This window comes from Podarcis cretensis (assembly GCF_951804945.1).
Source record: "Podarcis cretensis genome assembly, chromosome: 8".
Lineage (NCBI taxonomy): Eukaryota > Metazoa > Chordata > Lepidosauria > Squamata > Lacertidae > Podarcis > Podarcis cretensis.
In genome coordinates this window covers 41,278,101-41,304,156 of record NC_137177.1, presented here as the reverse complement: position 1 = coordinate 41,304,156, position 26,056 = coordinate 41,278,101, and the positions used below count along the sequence as shown (strand labels likewise).

The following is a 26,056-nucleotide window of genomic DNA, read 5'->3' as shown; positions in this document are numbered from 1 at the left end:
ACCTAATTTAGTGGACTCACCTCAGGTTGATCTGGAAGTGGATTTGGCAAACAAAGCTGCCTTCAGGAAAATAGCTCATTATATTCAGAGCCCAATTCCCAGATTAGCATCAGATCACATTTCCAATAACTTTATTCCCCACACCCTTACGAATCCTACTTCTAGAATACCAGTGAGGAGAGGGCTTACTCACGAGTTCCCTTAGGCATCCGGTCGACCACTATGAGAACAGGAAGATCTGACCTTTTTGAGGCCGTTTCCGAAGTTCTAAGATCCGTATGCACAGAGAGAACCATTGTGAGAACAGGATGCTGGACTTGATAAGCATTTGACCTGATTGAGTAGTGAGGCTCTTCTTCTGTTCTTATTTTATAGCTACTATCTAAATTTGTGCTGAGTTTTGTATTTTTATTTTTATAACGTTATTTGTTATTTTTTAAAATGTCTCCTGCCCCTCCTTCCCTCCCTCCCTCTCTATGCAGGTCCCAACACATACGAAGATGCTGCAGCCTATATCCAAGCACAATTTGAAAGCAAAAACCGCTCGCCCAACAAGGAGATTTACTGTCACATGACATGTGCGACAGACACGGGTAACATCCAGGTGGTATTCGATGCCGTCACCGACATCATCATTGCCAACAACCTCCGAGGCTGCGGCTTATACTGACCCCTCTCCCTTTTCTCCATCCCATCCTGTATAGCAAGCAACTTATTTGGAAACAATCACAGCGAGAGGAAAATAAAATAAAATATTTGAAAAAAAAGGCAAAACAAAATATGAGTCTCTCTCACACACACACATGCAAACACAAACACAATAATAATATTAATATTAATAATGATTATGAATCATGCAAGTTGGTAAATTAAAAGGCATAATGAAAATTTTTATATAAAAACATTTTTCCTTTTCCTTTTATTTATTTATTTTAGTTTGCCTCAAAAGAGTACTGGGTAGCACTGATGCCCCTGACATCACCTTAAAATCCTTCCTTTCTGCTAAAGTAACGTTGCCTGCAAGCCTATACCTGTTGACTTGGGAGTAAGCCCCCATTGAAAGCAGCAGGACTTACCTCTGAGTAGACATGCATCGGATTGCACTAGTCATGGCAGGTAATTCATTGCAAAAGATGCTTTTGGAAAACAACAAGAAAGAAAAAAGACCATACTCTGATTTTTTTCTAAACTCGCCGTCCACATAGCATAAGATACTACGTGAGTTTTAAAAGGAATCAACTTTCTTAAAAAAAGAAAAGAAAAAAGTGGTAATATTATTTTTTTAAGACTCCTTTGTGCATAGGGTGCTTTAGGGTATGAGCAGGGAAGGATGGCTTCCCCTGCCCAGTTCCTGTGGATTTTTAAAAAAGATGTACCACCATCTAAGTTGCTGCTGCACTGCATCACTTGCCACAGGGGCGCTGAGCTTTCAGGGATCCTCAGTTCCGTTCAGCTATGGAGTAGTTAAAACCTATTAAAAGGGGGGAAATTGAAGGGGAACTTGCAGGGAGAAAGAAACAGAACAGGGTTAGAATAGAGGTGACAGGCCAGCACCCTTCACTGACCATGTTTATATATATAATCCTTCAGGAGTATAAAGAAAGGGGCCTGCTTCTGTCTCTGCTTCTTTAAACCAGCATGGGAGACTGGCAAAGGGAATTTCTATTAGCAATTTGAAAGTTGTACCTGAGATAGCATCCCTCCCACGCCCCACAGGTCAGGTGGAAGAATTCCCCCTCTCTCACAAACAGTCCCTGCTCAAGCTCTTTATGAAGGAGAGATGGTGGGTAGAACATCCCCCACCCTTTATCACAATTTAAGTACAGCTTTTATTTTGGCTCTCGTTTGGAAGAATTACTCCATTTCTTATATATTTGATTCTGGGTCTCCGTGCTCCCACTCACCCAATATTTATGTTCAGACCAGGCCTCCTGTGGGCCGCCCTCCCCCAACTCTCCATTTCTGACTCTCCAGCGCGGATCCTCTTCACTAGTAGCATGAACTTTGAGCCTTTGTATAAAGACACGCAGCCTTCCATATCGCCTCGGTGTCTGATGTCCTGAATTTTTGGAATGGTGGCTGTGCACTTCTGTAGGTTTGCTGTGTAAAACCTGGTTTTAGACTAGTCTTTACATTTAGAACCTAAGACAAACAAAAAGAGAATTTTTTAATGATGATGATGATGAAAGGGTAAAGAAGAGAAATTAAAGATTTGACTTCCTTATGGATTTTGTTAAGAAAGAAAAGAACAGAAATGTCTCTCCCCACCCCCGATTCCCCTCTTGCTTTATTTAAAACACACACACAAAACACAGAGATCTATAAATACACACACACACACACACACACACACACACACACACAATGACATTGTGAACCCATTCTAAGAGAGACATTTTCTATTGGACTTGGTTCCGGTTGCTTGTTGGCACTGGTAGGGTGAAACCTTTGAGCAAGCAGAAGTCTGACCCATACAAACCGCCATCTTAAATCTTGGCAGATTCTAATGGCCATTAAGACGCAGACCCCAACAACCTTTCATATAGAGGGTTGCCAGCTATTGGGGATCAGCCAAGAAAGTTCAGGAACGGCTTGCCCAGCCAACAAGGCACCCTACATCTGTGGGAAATGCAGCAAAATAAAAAATAAAATAAAACGGAGGAGTTATGAGCCTCCCAGTTTCCCTCTCCCGTTCTACTATTACAGGTGCTGCTTTTTGCTCAGGGGGGATGGGATAATGGAGGCACGTCCCTTCCTTTGCCCTTGCATCTCACTCACCTTAGCCATGACCTTGTAGGTGGTAACATTTAGGTGCAAAAAGATTGTCAGCAACAGAATCCCAGTGGGAATTGTTAGTGGCTCTTTGTATTTTAATCGTTGCTGTACTAATTGTTGCCCGCTCCAGGAAAGCGTTCTCTCCCCAAAAGCCTCTTGTCTACACGATGATCCGACACACCTGCCTTCAGAGTGGGCCAGGCAAGCAGAGAGGGATGTCTCTTTAACTTTCTCGTTTAATAATGATTCACTGTTCTGAATTGTCTCGTTCACTCTCTGGATTTGTATTTTTAAAAATAATAATAATAAGCACAGCTGTCTTTGGCCTCCCTAAATGCTCTTGTCTTTGACTTTTTTCCCTTCTGAATGACACTGTGTTATGCATTACCAATGTCCTTTCCTTTTTCTGTTTAATTTTTTTTTTAAGTGGGTTAGTTTAAATTGGGAGAGCATTATTTTTGTTGTTCCATTCTCATTTTTAATCCCCCACCATGCTTCCCTGTGAATACCTTTTTTTCATGCTGCTTCCTCTTCCTCCCTTGCACCCTTGCCCTTACAATCCTTCCTTTTAGTGAATGGTGTTTTCTCTCTCTTTCTCTCATGTGGGGGTGTTTGTGCTGCAAAAACAAAAGGGGAAAAAATACAAAAAACAAAGAAAAAAAATAAAATAATCTCTAAAAAAAAATTAAAAAATACACCAGAAAAAACCACCAAAAAAAGTAAAACAAAAACAAAAATCGAATGTAGTGTTTACATTATTTAAAAAGCCACCATTTTCATGACCCTTTGTCATATCTACTTTTTGGTTAGCGATCAGATGTCTTCACGGTTTCACTTTTAAGAGGTACCTTTGCTGGAAAAAGCCAACTGCACCTGTCTAAAAAACAGAATAAAATAAAGAGAAATTCATATATATATATATATATATATATATATATATATATATCACACACATGCACACACACACACACAAGCATATATATATATATATATATATATATATATATATATATTCATTCTAAAAGCGCCAGGTCTTTCTAAGCCTTTCTATTACCAATCGGTGAGGTTTCTGTGATCTTATTAGACACTGCCAATTTCTTTCTCTGACTAATGGAAAAAAAATTCATGTGTAGCTTAATAAAGAGAATGTTTGTCTGTACCACTGAGGCTCTTTCACCTTCTGATTCTACAGTCATTTTATTGTAAATATGTATATTATGTTCCCTCACTGCTTTTCCTTTTGAGCAAGTATATGTGTATGATATCCCATATCCTGGGATCTTTTACAGAGTCCTCAAACAAACCCCCCTCAAACTGGGGCCCCTGAGGATACCTAGGGTGGTCAGCCACTTTTAGTAAGTACCAATTGCCCTCTTCAAGCACCCAAGGGGGTGAGGATGGCAGCAGGGACAAGTGCAATAACTCTCCCCCCTGTTGCTATCTCCTCCCCCCACAAGTTGGTGGGTGATTTCTGAAGAGGGGAGTCTCCTTTCCTTGTGGACCTCACCCTGCAAGGTAGTACTGTGACTTCACATGAAGACAGGACGTTCCCTGCATTAGAGAGGCACCTTCCGGCTTCTGGAGGATGACACAGGGTTAACTTAAGGTTGCATACACAACATTCATTTAAAGCACATTTCCCCTCCAAAATTGGGGGGGGGGGCCTTGGAATCATGGGAACTAGAGTTTGTTAAGGGTGCTGGAATTGTAGTTCTTTGAAGAATAAACTATGGTTCCTAGGATTCTTTTTTTTGGGGGGGTGCGCTTTAAATGTATGGTGTGTACGTTGTCCTAGTGCACTTTTCCGGTGTCTGTTGAGCAGAGAGAAAACAGAAAAGGAGGTGAAACGGAATGGGGTACCTAGGAACAAGGCATGGCTGGCTGACGCTCTGAAAAGGTGCAGGTCCAGGTCTCACTTGTTGAGGCTTAAACTGACACACGAATAATATATGTAAATCTGTTGATTTCAATGGGCCTCAATATGCCTGACTCTACAGTGGATTTCACCTATAATGTAGGCATCTAACCCAGGACCGGCCCAAGAGGTTTTGCCGCCTGAGGCAAAACAGAAAATGCCGCCATCCTCCCTCCCCGCCTTGCAACCTGACAAGGATCTTGAAAATCGGATTTCTTAGTGCGCTAAGAAAGTGTAATTGTGCAGTTGGATCCTGTGCATACTCAGCAGTAACCATGCTAAATTTCATTGGATTTGCCTCCCAAGTGTGTGTGCATAAGACTGCAGCTTAGGTATCATTCCATCCCGTGCTCCTGGCAGTCCCAGGAACAGTGATTTTACTCTGCATTAGGCCATTGTAGGTGGGTGTGTCCCTTTATAGTGCCCCTTATGCTGGGCCAAGGGTATCCTTTTAAAGCAGCAAAAAGCAGCTTTCTCTCCTGGCTTTGCCAAGTTCTGCCTTCTCTCCAGCCCTTCAAGTGGTATTCAAAGAGGATTAGATAAATTTGTGGAGGAAAAGGCGACCTTCCTCCACTGTTGGGAAGCTGGAGGATGGGGGAGGGCTGTTACACAGTCCTGCTTGTGGACTTCCCATTGGGCATTGTGATAATGGGATGGTGCACTTGACGGGCCACTGTCCTGATCTAGCAAGCTGTTCTTTGTGCGTCCATCATTTGAAGAGTTCTGGTGCCAGTCCCGTCCCGTCCCCAGCCCAGCCCAGCCTTTATTTGAAGAGTGCTTTCAAGTCCTATTTTGGGAAGTGTGGCTCATAGAAGCTAACAACAGCTGCAGGAGGCTTTACCCAGAAAATACCCTAGGTCCCAGACTTATTTGTCTGTGAAATGGACACAATACCTACTCCAGCCAGGAGTGGAGCTAGTGAAGGGTTTGACCTGGAGAGGGGCATTTGGCTCTCAGCCCTGAGGTTCCACAACCCTGATCTAAGATATGCAATGCATTGTGAAGGTCTGTGCATACCTTCCTGGCAAGAGTGGGGACTGGGACATTTCTCCAGGACAGACAGAGGTGCTCACTCTCCTTTGGCGAAGGAACAGGAATCCCCAAAGGGTGAAAAGACTTTAAAAGGCTTTAGCTGCTGGGTCTCACAGCAGTGACCTCAGCACCCTTTTGGATTTAAGTGGAGAGGAAAAGGGAAAACAGAAAGACTTGGAGAGACCAAATGCAAAGGAAGGCAAAACTATTTAACCTTTAATACCAATAGTTGCAGATGCCGCACCTCCTTCCCTCTTCTGCAAGAATTCTTTCTCCTTTACAGCTAATGAAGCATTTTTGAACATGCATACATATGGGGCCAAAGATTGACAGTGTCACAGGATACAGTAAAAAAGCGAGTCCTGGGCCGAAAAAGGCTGAAGATGTGTGCAGATGTATTTACACATGCATCCGCATTCCTTGATTCATCTTCACTTGTATAGCAGCCGAACGTAGGGGCCACTTTGAAAAGTCTTTGAGGTGGTATGAAAACTCTTTTAGGAATTAATTAGTTACCGTCTTACTCAGACTTGGAAGTCTTCTCTTGCTGCTGCAGCTTTCAAGTGTGATTCAGGTGGGTGACAATGGAACTGTTCAGTCCTCTCAAAATGGCACGTGCAGGCATTTCCGTTCCCTAACAGAAACGCAGTAAGAACTTTTGCTCTTACTCTCAAATCTATCCATATAGAACCCTAAGACTCTGTGAACATTCACCCTTGTCCCTGGGATGATTCACTTCCTCTGACTCGTGAAACAGTTTACTGTGTCTTTGAAAAGAACGAAGTGTCCATAGGCCCTAGCTGGTTTTGTGTGTTGCTGCTTGAGCCTTTGGATTATTACTAGATGTAGATAAGCTTTATTGTACTAGCCAAAGGCCACAACAAAACCATATAAACACTATCAAAGAAATAAGTAACTCTAAATCTAGATATCTAGATATAAATCTACATAAAAACAGAAGGATTATTACTAAGTATCACTGAATTCAGAGTGTTTTAAGTGTTGGTTTTCACAGCAGCTCATGAACCAGATTTTTTATGGGAGGCTCCAGTTGGATGACAGCTGCAACAGGCAAGCAGTAGAATCGCCTTCCAGCTCTCAGGGGAATCCTCAGCATTGCTTGGCTACTCTCTCTTTATGGCTAGGCCTTGTTTTTCAGGGAGCAGAGAAGGAATAAGGCAGTTGCACACAAGACTTATGCTTTGTTTTCCCCACTCCCCTTCTCATTTCACAATCCACACACAACTTCCCACACTCGTTTCAATAATTTAAGCCAGAAATGCAGATCTAGTCCTAGAAAAGGTCTTCTTCCAGGATATCCCCGTGCAACCACCTCACAGCTGGAGACAGAAACCGAACAGCTTACACCTAAGTTGGTTGTGTGAATAGGTTACAAACCAGACTTGAGTTTGAGCTTCCAGCATACACTGGGGCATAAATGACAGAATGAGCACACCCATGTCGCTCCTGAAAGTGCAGCCAGAAAGTAAAAAATATTATGAAGCAAAAGAGCACAATACAAAAGCCTCACTTTGCTTCATCCAAAAGAATTGATCTAAAGTTGAGTAAAATTCCCAGTCCCTTTATGTTTCACTCTCATTTTCACCCTTCTGATAACTGAAGTGGGTCAGTCAGATGGAGAATCCAAATATAAAGACTGCCACCATGTGGGTAACTGAGGTGGCGTTGATGGAAGGGAGTAAGCAGAGAACGGCTTTTCTACTTTGATGTCTTCAAATATATCCAGAAAATGCACTTCGCTTTCAAAGCAATTTGAGGAAGAGCATTCAGATCAAGTGTCCAAATAGTGAACCCATAGGTGATCTACCACACATCGGCAACTGTTGTGTAATAACATTACTTCTGGTAGGATGATACAGACCCTCCTCCAGGGTAAGAGAGTTCATAGTTTGACAAACTATCTGTATGGATTCACTGATACTTGAGAGTGGTGGGGAGAAATGATGTGCAAAGTGTTCAAAAAAGAAGTTTGTTAAATATTTCCAACACTGATCAAGAATTTTATTTCCTTTTTTAAAAACAATAAAAACAAAGAGCTGCGCTCTAAGCAAAACTGAATCACAAGAATCTTTTCTTTCTTCTTCCATAGTTTACTAACAGCATTGCAAGGTAAGGCTTCCCAAAGGGGGTTACTGAAATAAATTATCTTCACTTAACACTTTCACAATTCAGTTTTCTTATAGTCACCTTCAAATATTCTAAAAACAGGGGCTGTGCACGGACTGCCCTCCATCTGCCCTATAGCTCCCAGATTGAGCCAATTCATCTGTATTGCCCACTCCACCCTGGATCTTTCCCCAAAGTAATGGGAGGGGGGGGCTAAGGGTTTTTTAAACCTTATTTTTAAAAAACAGTCGAGAACAGGTGGTGGCAGGATCTTAACAGCTGTTGAGCTGTTAAGGAGAATCTGATCCTGCATGGTGCTGCTCCTTCAAAAGCAGCTTCCCTGCATCGAATGGGAGCCACACACAAAGGAGCAGCATTGCACAAGATGGGATCCTCCTGCCTAAAAGTCATTACACAGGATTATCCAATCCTACGCAATGTATTTGAGGTGGCAGAATGGAAAAGAGGCAGTGGTGAGAATAAGGAACGGCCTGGCAGGAAAGACCCCCCACTATCTCCCACAAAGATGCAGCTGCCTGGCAGGCCTCTCCTGTTTGCCGTTTCTCAGTCTTCTTCTTACTCCTGCTGCCCCTTCCTGCCTGCCTGATGCCCCATCCCAGCAGCCCTGGATGGCTGTGGGTCATTCAACCCAACCTGTAGTGATCTGGTGCTATTTCAACCTGACTTGAGTGAAGCCAGGATTCCTCCAAATAGGCTTGATTTGACTCAGGATTCAGACCTTGGCCAAATCTGGTACACAGCCCTACTAAAAACCTGCTGTAAAAAGATAATTTGCAATATATTTTTTAAAATACTGGGGGCCTTCTGAAGGATAGCGATACTCGCCAAACACTTAAAAATTACTTGGCTGCCATCATAAAACCCATTTACGGACCTAAGACCAGAGATCTCTAATACACCTACCAGAGTTTTACAATACAAAAGAAAAAAGTTTGAGCACACCTAGCCTAAGATCTAGTAGCCCTCAATTCTCTCAATTCTGATTAAGCTAATGGGCATATGGAGTATTGCCAGATGCGAGATTACAAAAATAAAGATACTTTTGCGCGCTCCCTTGCCTCTCAAATAGCAGCCAACTTCCATTCCTGAATGGAGCCTTCTCTGCAGACGGCCTCTGAGACCAAACTATGAGACCATCCCAGTTTGCCTGCTTACTGAAATGATGAATCAAGATGCCAAATATAGCTGGGGGCTCACACCCCTTTTTCTGGTGCTTCTCCCTTGGCCACATGTCTGTTACTAGCAATGAAATGCATTAAAAACCAAGCCAGCCTCCTGGTAGAAAAATAATCCAGGAATGTTCACACTGTCTGTCTGGGGGCCACCACTCTAAAACTTAGCTCAACATTTTCCATTCTTTAAGATGTCTCCTCCTATTGGTGCACTCCACTTCCATGCTCCAACACTTAGAAATGCCAGTTTTGTCCAAAAGACTCTGCAAAAGCATCCAAAATGTGTTTATTTTATTTTAAGCATGTCGTTCTCGAGACATGCAATGACTCGGCAGTGATGCTTGCTTACTTAGGAGAGTGCTTTTGTCATTCCTTGTTCAGTTTCCACTTTAAAGAGCTTAAATGGGACGTGCCGGCGAGCTCAGTGCACAGAAGCAGGAAATGGACCTGGTGCTTCTCAGCCACTGTCCCTCTGCAACTCACATTAAGCAGCACACCATGCCCAGGGCTTTAAAGACTGCATTTTTTGTTCGCAAAGGGGGTGGGGGAAAGGAAAATGTGTGTCACTCAAAAAAAGTACCCAAGAAAGGTTAATTTGTCAGCTGTCCAAACACTTATTAGATATCACATGCTTTATACAGTGAAGATGCAGCCAGATCAGTCATCCTCGGCACATTTGCTGAGTTCTGAAGAGACCCTCCTTGTGGGCAGGGAGAGTGTAGGATGGCATAAACATTGCTTGTGTGGAAAAAGAACAGGAGGAGACAGGAAGTGTTAAGAGGGATCCTGCTTCTGAAGTCTTCGCTCTGCTGCAGCGGCCAACATCCTCCGGCGCAGGGTGATAGGGTCTGAAGTCGCTCCTTCGGCCTGCAAGTAGTCATCTGAGCTCGGATCATCAGAGGTTTTGTTGAGGTAACGCCTGGAGGGAGAAAAACTAAATGGCTGAAGGGAAAGTAACATAAAGTTCACTCTGAACATAGAGGTTGCCTGGTTTGCATTCAACCTTTCCAAGCAGGAAGGGAAAGGTCTTAACACACATTTCAAAAAAATGCACCAAGAAAAGCTGGATCTTGTGGCCTGTGTGGATTTTGCAAATTGTGAATATGTGCTTATTATGTTGACCAGTTTATTCTGGTTTTGCTAGTTTGATTGAGGGTCAGAAGCTCTGAAGCTTCACCCTGAACAACTGGAAATGTTGAGCCACACCTCTGGCATCCAATACTTCAGGAGGTGACGCTAAGACATTTGAAAATGTTTCTTCTCAGCCATAAAAATCTCTGTACATTTTATCGTTAATGAAAGCTGATATTCTGAGAGAATTGAATCCTGTGCTCAATATCATGTTCAGACCACTCATGGTGGCATAAGCACAGCCCTTCATGAGCAGCTGATAGTGACCATGAGACCTACAGAATTATTGAATGCTATCAGATAATGCTCTGCTCCTACACAAAGACAGATCTGTGTTGTTATTATCAGATCCCCTTCTGTTCCCCAGTCCAGTTCCCACCTTCGGCCTCACCTGCTTGCTATGCCTGGGAGAGCCACCCAGCCGTCTCCTTTTGCCTTAGTAACTCGGATTCTGATAGCATTCAAAAGGCCATCCAGTCCAACTCCCAGTCATATGGCCAGCACTATTCAGCTACTCAGTGGCAGACTTTGGGGTCTCAAATTTCAGCAGCGCCCTTTCCGACATTAAAATTTGACACCGCTCCCACCTCTCACACTCTGTTCTACAGCATTGTTGTGCCGCCCCCTGCAGCAAAGCGCCCAGTGCCACCACACCGGTTGCACCACTCCAAAACTGCCTCTGAGCCACTAAGAGAGGGTGGGGGAATCCATGGCCCTCCACATGCTGCTTGACTGTAACTCTCCTCACCTGTGACCACTAGCCAAGATGGCGGGAACTAATGGAAGCTGTTGGACTTCAGAGAGTCCGTGTCACAGGTTCACCATCCCTGCCCCTGGGCAACACAAAACAGGCTACTGCATCACGATCAAGGAGAAGTTGCATCAGTGAGAGGTAGCCAGCTAGCTATGCAAAAGATCTCTGAATGACTTTCCCTTAAACACCTCCTCAAATCTCCTCCTGGGCTATTCCACATTAAACATTTTGTAACTGGAACCCACAAAACATACACACCTGCGAGCTTGTTGCAAAAGGTCTTCCTTCCGCTGTACTAACATCCTCTGTCTTTCGTCAGCTGACTTGGAAAACCGGCTCCCTCTCACTTCAAAGTCTTCTGTCTCAATGGATTCTGCTTCTGCCTCATTGAACTCTGCCACATCTTCCAACCATGAGTTGAGTTCCAGTGAGTCTCTCTCCGTCTTTCATACAAAAGGAAATTGGGAGAAGCAGATTAATACAGATCTCCATAATCTAATTCAACATTACCAGAAGAACTGGGGAGGTCCAAACTAAGCTCATCTTATTGAGGTGATAGGGTGTGCAAACACTGCCAAAGTAAATGTAAAGGCTGCCTCTCTCCCAAAAATATATGCCACAGTGTTGTTGTTGTTGTTTTGGGGGGAGGAAGTTGTCTTCACAGTAGCCAGGGGCAAGGAAACTTTTTCAACCTAAGGGCCACTTTCCATGATGGGCAACCTTCAGGGGCCACATGCTGGTGGTGAGTGGAGGTCAGAGGCAAAAAGCAGGCAGGGCAATAGATGTGACTCTTTTTATAGCAGCTTATGTTCCAGCCAAGAAAAAGTCAAACATACAGCTCCTTCCTCCATCCAGGTAAGAAGAAGCACAGTCACAGTATAAAGAGACATTCCAGCCAGGCAAAAGTGCTAAAGGAAAGCCAGAAACAGGTGTGTCAGACTTAGGAAGGGGTGTGGAACAGACGAAGTCCCAAGGGCCAGAGAGGCCTGGAGGGCCTGGGGTTTCATACCACTGAGATAGGTTATCCAAGACTGGATGGCTGGGGCAAAGGGGATACTTCTCATGCCCATGGCTCATTGTCCCTCAATCCTACAATGGAGGCAGCTATTCAGTTGGCCAAAGACTAACTTCAGCAACACACAAAATATTTTCCTATTAACTAACTCCTGTTACACAAGAAGCAGCAAGAAAAAGAGAAGCACCATGTACAACATGTGGAAGGGTAAGCATGCATTAACACAGATGAAACCAGGAAGGCCTACACCAGAGCTTTCCAAACTGTGTGTCACAACACATTAGTGTGCTGGCTGCAATTTGCAGGTGTGTCGCGCAAACACTCCCCGCACTCCTCCCGGGGCTAGAAAGGGGTTAGTTTAACCTCCAGCTTGCTAGTAAAACTGAATTACTGTGTCGCAAAATGATGCATGTCTAAAAAGTGTGTCACCAATGTGAAAAGTCTAGAAAGCTCTCGCCTACACCCACACCCAAAGACTCCGGGTCAAAGCCAATTCTTTTCTGTGCTGGAACATGGGTTTTCCAAGGCCAGACACACGTGAACAAATTACCCACATCATCGCTACCTTGGCTGGCTCTGCTATCCAGACTGCTGCATGTCTGACAGGAGGCGTTGAAGGGAGATATCTGATGAATATGTGGAGGTTGGGTTGGGGTGGCAGAACCAGGAGAGCAATCAAGATGGGGCCAGAAAGATGGGGGTTTTTTGTTTTTTGTTTTTCCTTTTTTTCTGATTTTTGTAACTTTTTTGAAACTTTAATAAATATTATTTTTAAAAAAACAGAAAGAAAAAAAACACAAGATGGGGCCAGAAAGTGCAGTCCTGCGCTCCCTGTCCCCATTTATGAATGTGTGGAAGGGAATAAGTGAAGGCACTATTCTTTAGCACATTTGGGGTAGAGATTCAGGTGACAGCCAGGCAGAGACAGTTATCCTTTCACACATGTTATTTTGAATAATACTGTGAAGAATGCACACTGAAAACAAAAGCATAAACTACTAAAGAAGAAAAAGAACACTTCTCCCTCCACATAGACTTTTTCTAGAAACAACTGGACTAATAGATGATAACAGGACATCTGATATTATGGTTACATTATGATGATGTGGAAGGTTTTCTGAAAAGGACTGTTAACATTGACTGGGAGTTACTTATGGCCACTACATATGTATATTGTCCTATGGGAGAAAGCAAGAGAAACCAGAAGGATTTAAGGGTCTCTGGCCAATAACACTTGGGTAAAAATCATTTTACTTTATGAGGAATTGCATTGAACTACAAACACACACACATTTACTTACAAGTATCTGTAATGGACTGGAACAATATGTTCCAAAACAGTCTTGTCCTTATGTCTTCCCTATGTTAAAACTAATCTACATCTTACTATTTAAGACACTCCGGGGAAAGGGGTAAATCCCACTGTACAAGCAGAAGGTGTTGCACAAGTATCATGACTTTGTTAGGTATAACTTCCTTCTGTGTCCTTTTAAACTTTTGTACTAAATTATTAATATATTTTTTTCAAAAATAAATGAGGGAAAGACAAAAGCTGGAGAAGCTCAAATCCTCCTTATGGTCAGTAGAGCACCACTTGAGGAACAAAGACCTCCATCTATCCCTCTTTAATAGCCATTAGCTTAACTCAGGAATAGTCAATGCAGCGCCCTCCAGATATTGCTGGACTACAATTTCCATCATTCGTTAGCACTGACCATGCTGGATGGGGAGCAGGAGAATTGCAGTTCAACTACATCTGAAGGCACCACATTGCCTATCCCTGACTTAACTGCTCGAGGCCTTTGAATTACAAAAAACACTATTCCCTTTTCTCCAGATCCCTTCCCCATCAAAACACAAGAGAAATGCAAGTAAGACTCCACAGTCAGACCCAGAACAATTATGCTTACAAATGGCAACCTACTTGCACCTTTAAGACAGAAGTTCTTTGCAATGAAGTCTCCAAATGCACTAGTGACAAAGCTACAGAAGGATATCTACCAGGAGTTCTTGTGAGGACTTCGTGCCAAGGTTGGGGAAATTTAACTATCAAATTTCCCTCTGTTATGATGCACCTTTTTTTTCCCTTTGCCAAGTTTACCTGAGTAACCTCTTCTGTGTCCTCCTGATCAGTGTTGTGTCTTTCCAGGGGACTGTTCAATGCAGGTCTGATGCTATCTGAACGCTGTAAGCATAAATAAAACTGAAAAACTGATATGAATTGAAAAGAAAACCCCCACAAACAATCTTTCTAAAGATTTTATGCTGCAGGGCAAATTGGTGTACCCATGTTCAAAACGTAGCTGTCACAGGGGTTTACTGTGCAAGCCTCTTTCAGCCATATGCTGAAATTAAAAATGCAGCATAAAACTCAAATAGGGTGAAATAAATATGATTTAATACACACATTTATGAAACACTAATGGGACAATGTAACCTCAACATATGTAAGATTTGTGGTCTTGTCCATGAATTCTGTAATGCTCTATATGTATTGTTGTGTTTATCTACTTTAAAAAATAAATTACAAATACCAAATGAATTAATAATTTAACTACTTATTTTTATCATTGTGTAAGCTGCTTTTCCTGCTTTTAATTGTATGATTATGTTCTTGTAGCCAACCCTGGGACCTTATCGTGAATTGCAGGTAATAAATGCCTTAATAAAAATAAAATAAAGACACAAAAGCCTACTAGTAAGAACTACACTTCATTTAAAATCCTATCAATAAAATGAAAATAGACCAATCCATAAAATCATCTTATTTTCAACAGACTATCCTGCAGCAATCTAGCAACTAGGCTTCACCTGTCTATCTTTGACAGCACATCAATATCTGATTCCTTAAAAACTGTGATCTCATGCATGAAATGGGAACAAGCTACTTTTTGCAGGGCTTTTGACTTGCATATGGGTTTGAGAAGAACTCTGCATATTAAAAGTGCTACAGAAAAGCTGTGGTCATTTAAGATTGATGAGTTCATGAAATGACAATAAGATCACAACTCGAGTACAGAACATACAGAGGTGCATTTTTATCCATTCATCCTCAGGGACAAAATAATTACCAACATGCAAACTCCAAATGTAACCAATATGCAGAGGCTGCCATATAAACAATTTCACGGTAGACAAAAGAATAATGAGGAAGTTTGGGCTTTTTTTATCCATTCCTTGTTGTTACTGACAGAAGTTTGAAAACTAGACAAAGTAAACTTAAAAACAAAACCAAGACTTTTCTGGTGGCACCTTATAAAGTTGTGACATAAGCTTGTTAGTCTTTGAAGTACCACAAGAATTTCTGGGGGCCTTTTTGGCTACAACAGACCTCTCTGTTCATATTTAGGTAAAGGTAAAGGTAAAGGTACCCCTGCCCATACGGGCCAGTCTTGACAGACTCTGGGGTTGTGCGGCCCATCTCACTTAAGAGGCCAGGGGCCAGCGCTGTCCGGAGACACTTCCGGGTCACGTGGCCAGCGTGACATCGCTGCTCTGGCGAGCCAGAGCCGCACACGGAAACGCCGTTTACCTTCCCGCTGGTAAGCGGTCCCTATTTATCTACTTGCACCCGGAGGTGCTTTCGAACTGCTAGGTTGACAGGCGCTGGGACCGAGCAGCGGGAGCGCACCCCGCCGCAGGGATTCGAACCGCCGACCTTTCGGCAAGCCCTAGGCGCTGAGGCTTTAACCCACAGCGCCACCTGCGTCCCATATTTACAATGCAGCAAAAGCTATATAAAATCATTTTTTCAATTTTCATGATCATTAAGTCCATAGATCAATATTACTTGACGTAACATTGACTTAAACATAACGCACACATTAAAAAAACCTTAAACATCAGGATAACCATTTCACAATGTTAATGTTGCAAAATAAACACAGCAGGTCTGCTGCTGATGGATTGCTACTGGAAATATGCCGTTTGCCTCAGTAACGTTTGACCAACCTGTGTTGGGAAAGGCACTTGAATACGCCCCTCTAAAATGTTGTCCGTTGTTATTTCTACAGAACGCGTCATCTGCAGATCCTGCAGAATTAGGTGGTAAGGAACCTGAGGAAACATCTCCTGAATCTGATGTGCCTAAAAAGGAAAATGTATCCACTGTTACCACCTGGGGACCCAACTGTGGCACACTAAATACCTTATAAAACTTTAAAGTAAACCAAAGCCTTTAAAATCTCAAAAGGTCAGGCTTTTGCTACTAGAGCACAAAAGAATCCAGAATGGTGGTTTCATTCATGTTCACTGATCATCTAATCACAGTTTATTAAGACAGACAGTGTATGTTTGAAACAGTGTGCTTCTTTTTTCAAATCTCTCTTCAAAACTCACTTCTTCCGCAACGTCTTTGACTTAACACTTAGTTCTCCATTCTCAATGAAAATGGGTCTGAAGTACATGTAACTGCATTTGCTCATTTTCATCCCTAGTTACCTTTTTCTCTTCCTTTCCTTGTCTTCACCACCACACTGTTGAAGTTTTGTTTTTATTTTCCTTGGAACTGGGACTTTTTTTTTTTAACTTACTCTCTAAAGCAACACATACACTGGTGGTGGCATATAAATGAATAAACAGAGCAGCGTGCAAAACAGTAATAGGAATTACCATGGCATTGAGCTGAGAGTTGCTTGCTTGAGCAATACCAAGAATACTGGTGGTATGCATCACCTCCACTGAGAAGCTGGGCAGCCAGCTAGCGATGCGAGAACCTGGAAAAGAGAAAGCAACATTCAAGGCGTGTGAAATGTGCTTTTGAGTAATTACCCCAATTCTGTCTATATTTTTAATGATTCCTCAGTTCTGAATTATTATTACAAGGTTCAATAGATGTCATAAGCATTTTAGATGCTCTTATCAATTCTCTCCTCCCCTTTATTTTCCTTTCTTGAAAAGCCACTGTTATAATATGATTAAACATAATCTGCACATAGTATAAAAATCAAACTTTTGAAAGTACTACAGGGATAGAGTGAGTGTTCTTGGCAACATTTCAGGTGCCCAGCACACAGAGCTGGCTTGTGCTTCAAATTTGTTCATTAAATCACTCTATCTCTCTCACACAGAGACAGTTTCTTACTCCTCCTCATCACAGTAAGGCAGATTTCAAGAAGCCTGCTACTGGAACCAATCTATGGCTTTTTTTTTTAAGGTGAAGTATGAGAGTATTTCCAGCAGGGGTGACAGTGTACAGGGAAGGATTAACTCTTCCCCGCATCTGTGACCCATCCTTCCCATCCATGGAACAGAAAACAATTATCCTGAAAGAAACCCAAAAGCCTGTTCCTGCTGCACACAGGGACTATTTCATCTAGGTTTCTTCTACTCATGGGGGAAGGTACGGCTTCTCAAAAAAAAGAAAAGAAAAGAATCCTACAATTACAAAGATGTTCTGCCCAAGTCAACTAGTAAAAGGCAAATAAACCAACCATCAAAGTGGAAGAAGTGATTGTGTTGGTTGAGGTGAGGTCTGCCTTCAACTACTGCCACAGGAGCCAAATTTTCATCCAGGTTCTCCCTTTGGTGATCTTCCCTGGCACGATGATTGTCAGTGATATTCAGGGACATTCTACAGGTAGGGCAGGAAGTGTCTTGTTCAAGCCAGGAGCGCAGGCATGAGCTACCAATAAATGAGAGGTTTAAGTAAATTTCTTGGGAAGAAGTTATAGAATGTTCATCTGCTCTCAGAAGAAGAAAAAGAATATGCAGTAATTTAGAATAGTCATAGAATTGTAGAACTGGCAACGACCCCAAGGGTCATCTATTCCAACTCCCTGCAATGCAGGAATCACAGCTAAAGCACCCCTGACAGATGGCTCCTGACCTCTGCTCAAAAACCTCCAGTGAGAGGAGGGTCCACCACCTTCCGAGGGAGTCCGTTCCATTGCTGAACGGCTTTTACCCTCAGAAAGTTCTTCCTGATGTTGAAACAGAATCTCCTTTCTTGTAACTTGAAGCCATTGGGTTCAGGTCCTGCCGTCTGGAGCAGGAGAAAACAAGCTTGGTCCCTCTTCCATGTTTCAGCCCTTTAGATATTTGAAGGTGGCCATAATATCACCTTTCAGTCTCCTCCAGGCTAAACATAAGTATAATAATTATGGTACACCTGAAAAACCAACAAACTTAAGGTGGTGCAACCTTTTAGGGTAGTTGTTTCGGAGACTTATTGCTGCACTAGTTGTTTCCCATTAATAACATTCTTAAATTTGACTTGCCACCTACAATGCAAATAATTGTTTAATGGGTTATTCTAGACTCCTATGCACTGTGCATTGCAGCCAAGATATGCTACCTACCACCTTCTCTCAAAATAGGAGTGACCAAGGCCAAAATGTGTGGGCTCCCATGGATAAGGAAAAGGTTTAACTAGCGTTTTTCTCATATTATAACCAGCATGCTACCCCACTCTCAAGGCATATTGTGACTTAAGGCAATGCAAATCACTCTTGTTTCATTATTCTAGAACCCAATAATTCGAAGCATAAGCTGGCTTCATAGAAAAGCAATGCTGCCTTTTCAGGTATGTGGAAAAGCAGCTCTGAAGGGGTGTGGCCCAAGTTTCTCAGAGGAGTAGATGTGTCTGCTGGTAATGTCTAATTATCTTATTAGAGGCTCCTTGAAACGTTGACAAATACTTTTGACACATTGTAATGAATGACAACAAACTGGTCCCTGGTTTCTATTCTCCTCCAGTTTGTTACTGATGACATAAGTAGAAGCAACTGCCAAGATGCCAACCCAAATGACACACCTATCAAGGAATACTTCATATAGTCCATAAGACATGTCCTGTTGGATAAGACTAAATGTTTACCCAGTCCAGCAACCTGCCTCCAAGAGTGGCCAGACAAAGGCTTCCACAAAGCCCACCAGCAAGGTATGATGGCAAGAGCCTGCCATTAAGTTTGCCCCTCCAGCAAGAGGCATTCAGCAGAACCTGGCCAAGAACCACTATCCTTCATAAATGTGGCTAATAAATCAGTTTTTAAAAATCTAATACTGCAGTCCTGACTACACTTCACTTACCTGGAGGTAAGACCCATCTAATGCAATAGGAATTACTCCTGAGCAGACAAGGTTAGGATTGCACTGTAAACCAGAAGGGTGTGTGTATGTCCTTGGTAAATAGAGTTATTCCCGTATCCAAATGTACTGGGGGATGGGTGGGAATACACTGCATGAAATGGTACACAGGTCTGATAACCAACAGAATGTTAAGCCCTTTTGAAATCCCAATATTTCATGAATACCAAATCAAGCAACATGCTCTCTCCTTACATGCAGACATAGCATGATCTGATATGAGGTCAGGTAAGGTTTTAATCATTAATTTGCTGGCTTTGTTATTAAGTGTGGCTGAGCCGCTACATCGGTTGGCTGCTGTAAACCACCTTGTGAGGGTTACAAGGTAGGATGGACTATGCGCAACCTTCCAGAGTCTTTAAAACTGTATCTCCGACCTGAAGTTATTGACAATGTTGAAAATCTGGGCTGCAAGTACTTAGGCGCTGGAGATGTGCCACATTGGAGACCACTTGTACTATGTAAGATGTAGAGGGGGAAAATGTGCAATTTTTTAAAGTACTGAGAAGATTGCACTATCAGTGTTGGCTTCTGTACATTAAACAAATTTTTGCAGTCCTGGATAAGTATATAAAAATTCTGTCCCGCGAATTCTGTTAGAAGACTACATTCCTATGTCACAGTCTACACTGGGTACAGCCAGAACAGGACAGGCAAATCCTCCATGACTTTTAACAAGGAAAACCAGTATATATAGTGTTGAATTGGTTTTCTTTAAAAAAAGAAAAGATGAAAATGACAAAATGAGTGTCTAGTGAGATTCAACCATTAACTACAGACAATTAGAGCACACTGCTTGTTCTACCCTGGTTTGCTCCCCAGGTGCGTACTTATGGAAAAGATGCCCACAAGGGAGTTTACGTGCAGCTTGCATGGAATCCCAGCAGATGGCACAGTCGTCATTGTTGGTTGCCAGCTCTTCAGGTGTTGCCACCGCAAACCTAGAAGAGAAGTGAAGATTATGGTTATGATTAATAATAATAATAATAATAATAATAATAATAATAATAATAATAGTATTTCTAAACCACTTTATAAAGAAAAAATCTCACAGCGGTTTACAAGACATTAAAACCTCAGATAAAACATTACTGAAGAAAGTCAAATACCGTAAAAAGTATACATTCAAAGCAATGCAATTAACTGGAAACTAACGTATTATCATAAAGATTTCAAAATAAAAGGAGGGCAACTACAGAATGCACATTTAACACAGCAAAGTTAACAAAAATAATTATCTTTAATGTTTCATAAGTAGAAATTACTAAAGGAAGTTAAATATAAAATGTGCATTTAAAACAGCATAATTAACAAGAGAATAAGATATTATCATAAGCATAGAACATTGCTTCTGCTGACAATCCTGCCAATGGTGGTTCAAGGCAGGTGACGGTTTGATGACCTGGGTCTGGCACAAAGAGACAGCCAATAATGGTCACACCACCATCAGCATATGGCTCTTTACGGTATCTAGCTAGACCAAAATGCCATCTGAGCAAAGATATCCAGCTGCAACTCAAAGAGGATGCCTTTTCAGTGCCTATTTATGGTGGAACTGGGAGAATCAAAATACTGGTACCTGCTCAGCTAGTTCACCAAGAGCCTCTTCAGAAATAACACCAGACCATAGCTGGTCATTACAACAGACCCCGAGGAGCTTCAGGCTCCCACTCTGCCACCACCCAATTGATTTGAAAACAATTAAGACTCATGAATTAATCATCCAAGGTTACAATCATCTGGTGACAGCCTTGAAAGAAACACTGATAAGGAAAAATAATAATAATAAGCCTATCCTCGTTATCAACTACACAACTTTCTGAAGACAGCTGAAGGCAGCCCTGTATTGGGAAGATTTTTAATGTTTGACATTCTGCTGTGCTTTTATTATGCTGGAAGCTGCCCAGAGTGGCTGGGGCAACCCAGTCAGTTAGGCGTGGTATAAGTAATAAATTACCATATCATCACTGGAACTGTGAAGATCAGCAAGTTTACTCCTCGCAAACCAGTTTTGTAACAGTCAGATGGCAAGGAAATTAAGGGTTGTCTCCAACTAAGTTTTACTTGGCACAGACCTACTGAAATTAATGGGCCTAAGCTAGTCATGTTTCAATGCATTCACTCTGAGCATGACTAACACTGGGTACAACCCTAAAAGAGAACACTGTGAGACTGGACTCTCTCCTAGTCTTGCGCAGTTAGAGGAACTTGCTCACCTCGCTTCCATATTTCCAACCACACGGAGATAGTTCTTGTGGCGACGAAGTCTGCGCTGAACCTCATGAAACAGGTAACGCAGCTGCATAAAGATCACCAGGCTGGCCATCGACAACCAGATATTGCCAAACAGCTTCCAAACAAATGTTTAAAAGAGCATTAAGTAATCCAGCAGCACATAAGTGAAGGTGTGGGTGGACAGGGAGAGAAAGAAGAGAATGGCATGAATGGCATGGTAACACACCAGGCAATAAAAAGAAAATGCCAGAAATTAGCCTGCTGTGCATATGACTCTCTCTTTGAAGTCCCAATGCAGCCACATCCTAAAAGCTGCCACAGCACTCTTTCTGAGTTTACTAGAAACAAGCTGCTCATGGAGTTCTCATTCAGAGTGTTGCTTAGTTCCAAACAGCAACAAACTTCTCCCCTCCCCCCATAGTAAGGAAGGAGGAGAAAGACCTACCGTATTTTTCGCCCCATAGGACGCACTTTTTCCCCTCCAAAAATGAAGGGGAAATGTGTGTGCGTCCTATGGGGCGAATGCAGGCTTTCGCTGAAGCCTGGAGAGCGAGAGGCATCGGTGCGCACCAACGCCTCTCGCTCTCCAGGCTTCAGGAAGCTATCCGCAAGCCTTGCAAGCCCGGTGGGAGTTCCCGTGGGCTCACAAGGCTTGCGGGCAGCAGCCTGCAGCCCCGGCGAGTGTCCGCAAGCCTTGCGTGCCGGCAGGAGCTCCCGCCGGGCGCGCGAGGCTTGGGGCGGCAGCCTGCCGCCCGAAGCACGCGGAGCCCTCCGGAGGGCTCCCATGCTTCGGGCGAGTGCCTGCAAGCCTTGCGCGCCCGGCAGGACCACCCGCCGGGCGCGCGAGGCTTGGGGCGGCAGCCTGACGCCCGAAGCACACGGAGCCCTCCGGAGGGCTCCCCGTGCTTCGGGCGAGTGCCTGCAAGCCTTGCGCGCACGGCAGGAGCTCCCGCCGAGCGCGCAAGGCTTGGGGCGGCAGCCTGTTGCCCGAAGCACAGGGAGCCCTCCGGAGGGCTCCCCGTGCTTCAGGCGAGTGCCTGCAAGCCTCGCGCGCCCGGTAGGAGCTCCCGCCGGGCGCGTGAGGCTTGGGGCGGTAGCCTGCCGCCCGAAGCACGCTGAACCCTCCGGAGGGCTCCCCATGCTTCGGGCGAGTGCCTGCAAGCCTTGCGCGCCCGGCGGGAGCTCCCGCCGAACGCGCGAGGCTTGGGGCGGCAGCCTGTTGCCCGAAGCACAGGGAGCCCTCCGGAGGGCTCCCCGTGCTTCGGGCGAGTGCCTGCAAGCCTCGCGCGCCTGGCAGGAGCTCCTGCCGGGCGCGCGAGGCTTGGGGCGGCAGCCTGCCGCCCAAAGCACGCAGAGCCCTCCGGAGGGTGCCCCGTGTGCAAGGCTTGGGGCGGCAGCCGCGGCTGGGGGGGGGGGGAATATATTTTTTTTATTCATTCCCCCCCCCCCGAAAAAAAACCCGATGTGCGTCCTATGGGCCGGTGCGCCCTATAGGACGAAAAATACGGTAACTAGAGTGACAACAGCACAGAAACACGGAATTGTAGGGCTGAAAGTGACAAATGGGGCCATTTAGATAGAAGGTAAAAATGGGTCCCATGTTTCAGACTGGTTTTAAAGGTAGGCCCAAATAAAGATTATGGCCACTGCAGGCCCCCGCAGTTTACAAAAAAAGTATTTTTGAGCCAGTTATTGATTGTTAAATTTGAACCCTATTTCCATCTCTGGGCCCTAACAACGTGGGCTGCCACTAAATGTTTTATGATATCAATTGTATGTCACTTTGGGAAAACTTTTAATTTTGAAAAGCAGCAGTGTTATCCATAAATAGAGCTACGCTTGCAGTTTTAACCACAGCAGGTCCCACAATCAGAGAGTCCAGAAGAGAAAGTGGCTCTTCTCTTCTACAGCAGGAAATACTGCAGCAAAAATAGCAATCAAAGCCGAAGTTCTCTCCCACACAGTTCTCTCCCCACATGCTCACAACCCTTCTTTAGTATGGCTTAAGGATGCAGAACGTAACAAGCCATAAATAGTAACAATAAAGGTGTTTTTAAACACTTCTATAAAAGCCAGTTCTATATTATTCCCATTCTATATAGGCCATGATTTATCAGTTAACAATGCATACCAGCATGTGAATGTGATGCATCAGATCCAGGGACAAAAGCATTAGCTCCATGATGAAGTCTGTGTAATAAACGTACGTTCCCTTGCTTTCCCAGGTACCTTCATGGTTGAGATCCCAGAGATGAATGACATACCTAAGTGAGGGAAGGAGTGAACACTGTATTATTTGAAAAGCATTTTGCCAGTTTTAGAAATATCAACATTAAAGACTCATTCTTAACACAAACTAGTACATACCTACTCACCTAAAGCACATCTGTAAAGAAGGGTTATACATCATGTGGGCTCTATTCTCCCCTCTCCCCTTACTTGGCCAGGATAGGAATGACAAAGGCAGGTGGAGTTAAAGCTCAGAGACCTGAGTGTCCTTATTTGAGGAAAATAATGCGATCTCAGTATATTACACCAATCCTGGTCTGGAAGGTGGCAACAGGAGAACAGGCCTTTTCTGCAGTGGCTCCCCACTTGTGGAATGCTCTCCCCAGGAGACTCGCCAGGTGCTTTCAATACATATCATTAGGCACCAGGAGAAGACGTTTCTCTATAACTAGGCCTTTGGTTAATTAAACAATCTATGGCCTTTCAGATGTGCTTGTTGAAGTGGGGTTATTGGTTTGTTTTTGTTTTTATTATGTATCTATGTTCTCATTTTGTATTTTTATGTTGTGATCTTTGGATGATGGGCAATATACAAATTTAATAAAATAATTGTGGCTAACAATCTAAGTAAATATTTACAGCTCACACAAGAAGATATACAAGAATCCACTGTATCATGTGTGTAATGCCAGCCCACCATTCCTGATACAGTCTTTTACATATATATATATTTAACTCATATTAAGATGGAAGAGATTATGAGTGAATAGATAACATGATTATATTAAACATTTTGATTCAGATTTGATTTTAAACCCTGGCACTTATTGACAGTTTTTAAATATGAATCTAAACTTTAACACTTTCGTTTAAATTAAAAATATCCATTTGGAAAAAGATTAGCCTCCAAAACACATACTGCACCAGAGATCTGATCAAAGGAACCTATATAAATTCCATAAACCACTCTGATTTAACTGCATATTTTTTCTACAGAAGTTTGAAGTCCTTAAAGTTACAAAGAAAAAATAGAAAATATTGAGGCAAACAATCTAAGATGTTAAAGGAGGCGGGGAAGGACTCAAGTGCATTATATTTTTCAACTTTAATGTTGATAAAATCAGACATCTTCTTAAGACTGACTCATTTAACTCATTTGCTGAATAAGTAAGAATATAAGAACAGGTGCACCAGCCAGACTGAAGCAGTCACTATACCATTAGAAGAAGAGAGTACTATTTTTTTTTAAAGTTTAATATGAAAATCAGATGTGTTCTATCTCATGATAGTCACTCTGATGTGGCCCTTGGTGTTGATCAATCTGTACATCCTAGTCCTACTGCATGCCTTTTTAAATACTATAATTTAACCCAAAGTTTCAGAATAACACCATTATATTTTAATATACTAATGTTTTATTCTATACTTTTTACATAAAATAAATCATACCATCCTGCACTTCAGAGGTAACCCAGATATTGGCCTCCAACTCCCATCAGCCCCAGTCAGTAGGGTCAAGGGTCAGGAATGCTGGGAGTTGAAGTCCAGCTACTTCTGGAGGGCCAAAGGTTGCCCAATCCCCTTCAATAATTTATTGAAAATAATTGCATGGGTAAATAAAAATAAAAAATAAAAAACAGAAAAGGAAGAACAATTTGACAACTGAAGCATGCTCCTCACAACAAACATGCTTTGTATGTGAAATCAAACACATGCCCTTTGTTACCTACCTAAACCCCAATCTCTTACTTACCGTAAAATCACATGCACAGTTCTCACAGTAACAAGTAGGGACTGTAGGGAACAAAAAGAGGAAACAATTCACTGGAATTGTTTGAAACCTGATAAGAGAACTAGAAACCTGAGGCAGAGACCTAGAAAAACAAGAAAACTGATTTTCCAGACAGACAGGACAAAATGTGCTTCTTAAATTTCAGTATTAAACTTTTGCTAACAAGTCTATGCTATCTTCCTTCGTATGCCCAAGATGGGAAGGCATAAGCTCCAGGAATTAGAAAGGCTCCTTCAGAAGGGAACAGAATGGTACCATACAATAGACGGTCTGTAAGCTCTCCCCCTTGGAAGACTGATCAGAGCAGGAAGGGAGCTTCTTGCAAATGGTTCTCATTGTTCTACGGAACAAGCTTAAGAATGGTTAGAGATGGAAGTGAAAATTGATATAATCATTTGTCATAAGACATAAGAGGATTATATTTCTTTCAGATTTCCATTTATTTTTTAAAAGGTCAGAGCCACAAGTAGTAGCTTGTTTTATAAGGAAATAAAAAGAGATGTCCTTGATGGCTGAATTTGGTACAACTCTGGTGGTGGTGGTGTTGTTAATTAATTAAATTTTCATTTTAAAAACATTGTCTGGTGTCTTTTTTCAGTAATTCTTCCTCTGCTCACCAAAACTGCTACTACAGGCATTATTGGGCAACTTGCCTCCTCACAAGTTATGGGAGGAGAGCATTTGCAGGTGCTACTGTATGTTCAAATAAGCATAATTCCATTGGTTATGATGGTTGAGACTGATGGGAGTTGTAGTCGAAAACACCTGGAAG

At 42.8% G+C, this 26,056-nt stretch overlaps 2 protein-coding genes across 2 annotated transcripts in view; one reads left to right on the top strand and one right to left on the bottom strand.

Moving 5' to 3' along the window:
* Positions 1 to 3,934, top strand: part of GNAO1 (G protein subunit alpha o1) — a 167,572-nt gene extending 163,638 nt beyond the window's left edge. The window contains exon 8 of the mRNA XM_079988341.1: positions 483 to 3,934. Coding sequence (XP_079844467.1) covers positions 483 to 670 — 188 coding nt within the window. The 3' untranslated portion in view covers positions 671 to 3,934. The remainder of the gene's footprint in view (positions 1 to 482) is intronic.
* A 3,788-nt stretch (positions 3,935 to 7,722) lies between these two features.
* AMFR (autocrine motility factor receptor) overlaps positions 7,723 to 26,056 on the bottom strand; it is a 29,552-nt gene continuing 11,218 nt past the window's right edge. The window contains exons 5-14 of the mRNA XM_079988304.1: positions 25,246 to 25,286; positions 23,395 to 23,527; positions 21,245 to 21,378; positions 19,859 to 19,969; positions 17,375 to 17,565; positions 16,554 to 16,657; positions 15,894 to 16,028; positions 14,044 to 14,127; positions 11,186 to 11,370; positions 7,723 to 9,961 (exon numbers count right to left, since the gene is read on the bottom strand). Coding sequence (XP_079844430.1) covers positions 9,817 to 9,961; positions 11,186 to 11,370; positions 14,044 to 14,127; positions 15,894 to 16,028; positions 16,554 to 16,657; positions 17,375 to 17,565; positions 19,859 to 19,969; positions 21,245 to 21,378; positions 23,395 to 23,527; positions 25,246 to 25,286 — 1,263 coding nt within the window. The 3' untranslated portion in view covers positions 7,723 to 9,816. The remainder of the gene's footprint in view (positions 9,962 to 11,185; positions 11,371 to 14,043; positions 14,128 to 15,893; positions 16,029 to 16,553; positions 16,658 to 17,374; positions 17,566 to 19,858; positions 19,970 to 21,244; positions 21,379 to 23,394; positions 23,528 to 25,245; positions 25,287 to 26,056) is intronic.